At 40.4% G+C, this 7,036-nt stretch overlaps 1 protein-coding gene across 1 annotated transcript; it reads left to right on the top strand.

Moving 5' to 3' along the window:
* Nucleotides 1-209: 209 nt before the first annotated feature.
* On the top strand, nucleotides 210-4,236 carry LOC308291506 (mast cell protease 1A). Its single transcript, XM_080733533.1, has 5 exons — nucleotides 210-301; nucleotides 582-744; nucleotides 2,112-2,244; nucleotides 2,666-2,896; nucleotides 3,744-4,236. Exons 1-5 carry the CDS (start codon nucleotides 241-243, stop codon nucleotides 3,903-3,905), a joined length of 750 nt encoding a protein of 249 aa, XP_080589659.1. The 5' UTR covers nucleotides 210-240; the 3' UTR covers nucleotides 3,906-4,236.
* The last annotated feature ends 2,800 nt before the right edge of the window (nucleotides 4,237-7,036 follow it).

Genomic DNA, 7,036 nt, shown 5'->3' with positions numbered 1-7,036 from the left:
CTCCAACACTGAATTTCAGTTTGTCACATCTCTGAAATATTCATCATAAATCTGAGTTTGCAAGGCTTTGTGAGTTTGCGAGCAACCAAGTATAACTTAGGCTTCGACTGAACCCTCCTCCTGAGGAGGAAGTGGTTTAAAACCCCAATTCTCTGCTTCTTGTTGTTCCTTAAAAGGCTGAAAACATAGGTTATGTGTGCCACTTATGTTCAGTAGCTCAGCTGGACTGTGATCCCGGCCATGATCACCCAACATAAGTTGGTAATTCTGGCATTTGTGCTGCTGACTCTTGGCAATCAAGGTAAGACACAGTGGAGTTTACTATAATCTCCCTGTAATTCTTTTGTACACTGGGGTGACCCGCACTCTCAGACTACTGTTGTGGCATGAGGAACGGCAGTCCAGTTTTAGTATTCTGTCCTGTCAGTGTCAACAGGACAGCAATATCTGGTTAGTTTGACTTTGAATGCAGATAGAAAATATGGGTTATTTTGCCTTAGACTTGTGACCTCAAACTAAGTGTACTTTTCCACAATTTATATTTTTTATTATTATATATATTTTTTAATCTTTTTCAACAGCTCCTGCGGTGAAGATCTATGGGGGCCATGAGGCAGTCCCACACAGCAGGCCCTACATGGTGATTTTGAAACGTCAATTCCAAGGCCAAAATAAGCCCGGCTATTGTGATGGCTTTCTGCTGAATGAAGACTTTGTGATGACTGCAGCTCACTGTCAAGCAAGGTCAGTTCAGATTCTGCTTACCTGGCTATATTGACAGGACAGCAAAGCATTCCTTTTTTTTTAATGACTTATTTCATTGAGGATGTTCACACTTTCACAGGCTATGGACCATAGTCTGTCATAAACAAGCCACAGCTTTCATGAGCTCATCCTTTTAGTTGACCGTGTACCAGTGAACTGTACTGTCATGAAACTGTACCTTTTCATATGCAAACTTCTAATAAATACTTAAATCAATCAATCAAGTGCAGTCATAAGACCGCAAGGAATTCCTAATCATAAGATGTGACACATCTGCATCTGCCTTTAGTAGTATGAGATCCCTTTCTGAAAGCAATCCCTCAACTTTGGGGTAGAAATGCCAGCAATGCCAAGTGTGCTTGAATTTTGCACTGTAGCAGATGTCACTAAGGCAAAATTGCATTATAACTGGGGGGGGGGGGGGGGGTGTGTATGCTTTAGTAAGTGAAATGGCCATGAATGTTATTTTAAATAGTGTCATAATTAGTTAACCACCCTGACCGTTTTCAAAATAATTGAACAATTGTTTGTGGTAAAGAGATTTAAACCCCACCATCCATACCGTGGGGGAAAGCTTCAAAGAAAATTGCTATTTTCTGCCAAGATATTTAATCAGGGTTCCCACACATTTTTACCAATTCATTTCTAAAGCTTTTCCAGAATATTTAACCCAATTTCCAGGACTATATAACAATAATTCAGCTCAAAAGTCGCTTACCCCTATGCACAATGCCCAAAGACAGGTAGTGTATGCCAGTGGTTCTCAACCTTTTCAGGCTGTGACCCCTGAAATAATCATATTTTAACTGGGGACCCGGCACCCTGACGAGCACTAAGAGTTGGGGAATTTTACGTTTCTATTGTGAAAATAGCAGATCTACATGTTCACAACGCCGGCGTTGTGAGCATGTAGAGCGGCTATTTTCACAATTTCTGCATCTAATATTTGACAATTTGGCCAATGTTTAATGTGTCATTTCAGAGGTATTAACAAAATCAATAACCAAAGACAATGCATAGCTATTTTTTTCCAGGACCTTCCAGGACCCTTGATCAATTCCAATACTTTCCAGTGCTGGAAAAATATTTTTCTAATTTCAAAATATTTCCAGGAATTTCATGACCATGACCATGGGAAGATTGGGAACCCTGTGTAATGTTATGTCACTGATATGGAACCCTGGTGGACTGCGGTCAATGGGGTGTAAGTGGTTAAAACGTTTTTGTGATTGGGATCCTCTAGTATTCATAGTTTATATGCGGGTGGATCTGAGCCAGGTTTCCTGTAACATCAGCTTTATTGAACAGCTGTACCTATTTCAAGATGTCAATTTGTATCGTTTCAGCACTTATACCGTTTGGCTGGGGGTTCACAGCGTTCGAAGGATTGAGCAGTACAGATCTGTGCAACTGGTATATCCACATCAAGACTACGTTGAGACAAACAATGCAGTAGAGAATGACATAATGCTACTCAAGGTAAAAACAACGAATTCTTTCACCATGTTATTTGTGCTCTATCCATGTCTTTAGTAAAAGAATATTTAAAGGGATAGTTCACTTTTTTTCCAATCGATTAATCACCCCATGGAGACTTGAATTCATAGATATGTTTGGGTTTTTGTGTCGCATTCCTAAGTCAATAATTTGAGGAGACGCTGTGTCTCCATAGAGAACCACTGGTCATCAACTTATTGGCATAGGAAAGTGTCAAAAACAAGTCTCCATGGGGTGAGTAATTGTTAGAAAAAAGGTTATGTTTTGGGTGAAGTAAGCTAACAAATTATTGATGAAACTAAGGGAACATATTGATAACAATACAGATTTTGAAGTACTGGTAAGAACTGGAGGGTTCAGAAAGGTTTTGGCTTTAACTTCATCTTTCTGCCCTATGCCTAAGTTGAGCACCAAAGCCATTCTCAACGAGCATGTGAGCCCCATTGGCCTTCCGGGCCCAGGAGATCACACTCAGCCCCACGCGTGTCTGGTATCTGGCTGGGGCAGATATGACAAGGCCAAGAACCACGGGAGTCCCAAGCTCATGGAGGTCAACGTGACACTCACTTTGGATGAGATGTGTGTTGCTAAGAAGCATCTGTACTGCTCTGAAGGAGAAAAGGGACCAGGCCAAGTAAGTACTTAAAGCACAACTTTGTTTTTTTTACAACAAGGGTTCATATTCTAATTGATTAGAGAAAAGAAAAGATGAGTGTTAAAATGTTTTCATTTACTGCTTTCATCGTTTTAGTGATTTTGATTTCAATGTTTTTTAGACACAATAAGCTGGCGATGTCTTTATTACTGTTTACAGTAACATTATGCTCATTCTAGAGGTTGCTTGTACCTTTGACTACAGTCTAGAGGAGGCCTTTCTAACCAAGATGCTGAAATACCAGCAGCTGAAGCAGACCATCTCACAGCTAGGCTACAAGTGTAACCTTCCTGTGTTTATATTTGGCAGCCTGGGCCATGTACAAGCTTGTGGTTAGGGGCCTTCAGATAGCTGGTCTCTCGAAGAGGAAGGCCAAACAGTTAGCAAGATATTGCTCTATATCTGCCATTATTGGTAGCTGCTCTGTATGGAGGAGGCGCTGCTTTTTGTACCCATGAGGTAGATACAGACAGTCTTTCTTTTTTTACAGTGATACTGTAGTGCTACTGTTGCGAGCTGTAATTAGATAAATGTGCAATTTATACTGATCGCTGTGCACAGTCACAATGTAACTGAATGTCTCCCGAGGAATTTTGCACTGATAGTATTTATGTCCCTTGCAAACTATGTACCTATGGACATAAATAAAGCATTTAAATGTGTGTGTGTGTGTGTGTGTGTGTGTGTGTGTGTGTGTGTGTGTGTGTGTGTGTGTGTGTGTGCGCGCGCGCGCGCGCGTGCGTGTGTGTGTGTGTGTGTGTGTGTGTGTGTGTGTGTGTGTGTGTGTGTGTGTGTGTGTGTGCGCGTGCGCTTGCCTGCCTTCCAGGGAGACTCAGGGGGTCCGCTGGTCTGCGAAGATGGCCTGGCGCATGGGATAGTGTCCTTCACCAATGAATTCCACCAGCCCATAAACCGATTCATCCATGCCTTCACCAAGATCGCTGACTACAATGACTGGATTGACGAGATCCTTGGAAATCATCTGTGATACAATTCTAAAGAAAAAAAGAAACACTTCAAAAGAAATTGAAAACCACGCTTCAGGCCACTTCACCAAGTTACAGTACCCTCAGTGATCATAAAAACTAAACAAAAATAAAAAATAATCTTTATAGCAATTTCCTTGTATGTTTTTGGAGGACTGAAATTTTGATTCAGTGATGTAGGAGCACCGTCTCTGCCCTTTGACCTCTCATAATTCTGACACAAACAAGGTGTTGCGTGCCAGAAATAGCAGATCTACAAGCTTGTGGTGCATCGTGTTCTTGTAGATTCACTATTTTCAGTGCAGGACATAGCCATATGACAGAGCATAAATCAGGCATAAAGGTGGTTGCACACTGCTGCGTTTTTCGTTGCGAAATGCGTTTTTCAGGACAAGGAGAGAGAGGGAGATAGAGAGAGCAAGGGACCGAGCGGTGCGCGAAACGGGCGGCAGTGTGCAAAAGTGACTGACACAACGTGAGGTTGATTTTTTTATTTGTGTGCTCCGAAATTCACTCCGATATTCGGCCCGAAAAACGCAGCAGTGTGCAACCAGCTTTACACATTGGCTCCTGTTGTAGGGCAAATATAAAACTGACAGTTGAACTGTAATGCTGGAAAGAAAGGCTAACTGATTCAACTAATGGTTTCATTGTCAAGAGACCTTATGGAGCCAGTAAAAGAAAAAAAGGAATTAAATGTCTTTAATTCCTGATTTTCTTTTATTCATATTCATTGAATTAATTTGAGTATTAAGACTTTCAACTCAAACATTCTTTAATGTTGCTATTTTTTTTTATCACATTTGATTAGGTTTTTGCCATGGTAAATGACTGTACTAATTATACACACGTCTGTCTTTCATATTTAATCTCATTCTGCAATACAAAACATGTAGGTCTACTCTACTGTACAGTGTCTAAATTAAGTAATTCCGGATATATGCATCTACATTAAGCACATTTTATAAAGACCCTGTATGTCTGTTTCTCAATGATTAAACATTTAGTACGGGGGTTTTCAGCAGAGTGTGAGCCAGGGGCCAGGAGTGGGGAGGTGGACCATCATTCACCTTTTTTATTGAGTTGCAGTCTTGTCTATTTATGGCTATTCTGTATACTTCTGGACACTTATGTGATTTTCTAACCATAATGGAAACAAGTCCCCAGGTCTTTTTTGTGTTATCCTTTTAGCCTTAATGTCTGCCTGTATCACGACTAAATCACGACTTTTGACTAAATAAAGTATTCAAGCAATCAATCAACATCGCCCTGTACTACTTCAGGGCCAGTGTGAGAAAACACTCTTAAAGACATAAATGTAGTTGCACAAGGTAAAAAATACAAACAAAAAACACATTGCTTTTACTGTAGGCCTGAACTCTGTAGTCGGGGTCCTTAGGGAGCTAACATGGTCATTTCACGCTAATTAGTCTAAAAGCGCCAAATATTGCACAGATGTAGCCCAGGGCATGCTCTAATGATTTAGCTAGGGCGCCCGAGTCTGCGACCTTCGGGGTCGCCACAACGGCCAAATCAAGTTGGGCTCCCATCGACTTTCTATACAGGAGGAAAATACCCAGAAAAACACTTTTTTCTGGGTATTTAAGTAGAATGTGAGGGGTCTAACTAGGGGTTTGTCATGAAGCTGAATCCATTGCAAGCATTTGTTTTGCACAAAAAACATTCCTTGGGCTAAAAATGGCACCAGAAAACGATGGTTTAGTGATGAAAAGTGATGACTCATCACTTTTCACACTTTTGTTCCTAGTTAGACCCCTCACATCCAACTTAAATACCCAGGAAAAAAAGGTTTTTCTGGGTATTTTCCTACTGTATAGAAAGTCGATGGGAGCCCAACTTGATTTGGCCGCTGTGGCGACCCCGAAGGTCGCCGACTCAGGCGCCCTAGCTAAATCATTAGAGCATGCCCTGGGCTACATCTGTGCAAAATGTGGCGCTTTTAGACTCATTGGCGCGAAATATCCCTAACGGCCCGACTACCGGGAGTTATGCCCTGCTAAGTAACTCACCCAAAATTTCACAAGGGATTGCCTCTTGATCCTCTTCTGTAGCCTACTAGCCAAGCTTGCTCTTTTGGAATTGAAGCACAAGCCACGTCAAAATTACCACCGATAATGATATGTCTTTCAGTGAGTGGAATCACAAACATATATACCAACCAACAGTTGTGGTCCAAGTTCTCCAAAATAAATGACCATGCATTGCTGAATGCAAGGTCAGGGACCACATTCAATACCATTAAGGACCACCAGTGGTCCACAGACCAAGAGATGAAAACCCCTGATTTTAGTGGTTTCCTAAAAAAGGTCAAGTCAAAACCTAAGACAACACCGCCACCTTGTGGGGAAAATGCAAAACTGTTACAAGAGCCACATCTTAAAGATTCAGAATCAGTACCCACAGTGGTAAGACTTCTAGTTACTTACAACCACATTCATAATGCATTATAATTCACTTATAAGGAATTATAATGGTTTATAATTATGCATTACTTATACCAAGGGATATTAAGTATAATAATGTTTAACTAACAGGTAACACTTTACTAAAGGTTGGGTCTAATGCATGTATGTATTGTAATGCATCATAATTCACTTGCTTCATCATTCATTATAAATTGTTATAATTATGCACAACTTATTACAAAGACAGTTTATAACTATGTTAAGGTAGTTGTGTGCAGTTCCAGTGAGCTCATAATACATTAAAGGAATAGTTCACCCCCAAAATGTGATTACTCACCCCATGGAGACATGGAGACTTTAGTTCTACATACACATACACTATTCCTTTAAAACCAGCACTTCAAAAAAGTTAAAAGTTGTCAATATTATTCAGATTCATACAAGTGAAATGCCATATAAGCGCATTCTAAGCGTGATTATAACGCACTATACAGTGAAGTCGATCTATAAATGTTACAAAAACAGCATCGGATTTATTTTGTGTACATCCTTTGCATGAACCCCATAAAGTAGATGCATAATTGGCAATATGGATGCAATTAAACATTGAATAATACTTTGACTTGGATTCTCTAAATGTGGGATTCTCATGAGGATTAAGAGTTGTTTTTGTCAACCTCCCATTTAGGTCCAGGACAAAATGGTAT

Source organism: Nannobrachium achirus (assembly GCF_963921795.1).
Source record: "Nannobrachium achirus genome assembly, chromosome: 1".
In the NCBI taxonomy this organism is placed as follows: Eukaryota; Metazoa; Chordata; class Actinopteri; order Myctophiformes; family Myctophidae; genus Nannobrachium; species Nannobrachium achirus.
Note: the sequence above shows the minus strand (reverse complement) of the source record. Positions and strands in the feature narration are given on the sequence as shown.

Coding starts and splice junctions, on each gene's coding strand:
- LOC308291506 (XM_080733533.1), top strand. CDS start 241: ATGATCACCCAACATAAGTTGGTAATTCTGGCATTTGTGCTGCTGACT. Junction 302..581: donor GCTGACTCTTGGCAATCAAG/GTAAGACACAGT, acceptor CTTTTTCAACAG/CTCCTGCGGTGAAGATCTAT. Junction 2,245..2,665: donor ATGACATAATGCTACTCAAG/GTAAAAACAACG, acceptor CCTATGCCTAAG/TTGAGCACCAAAGCCATTCT.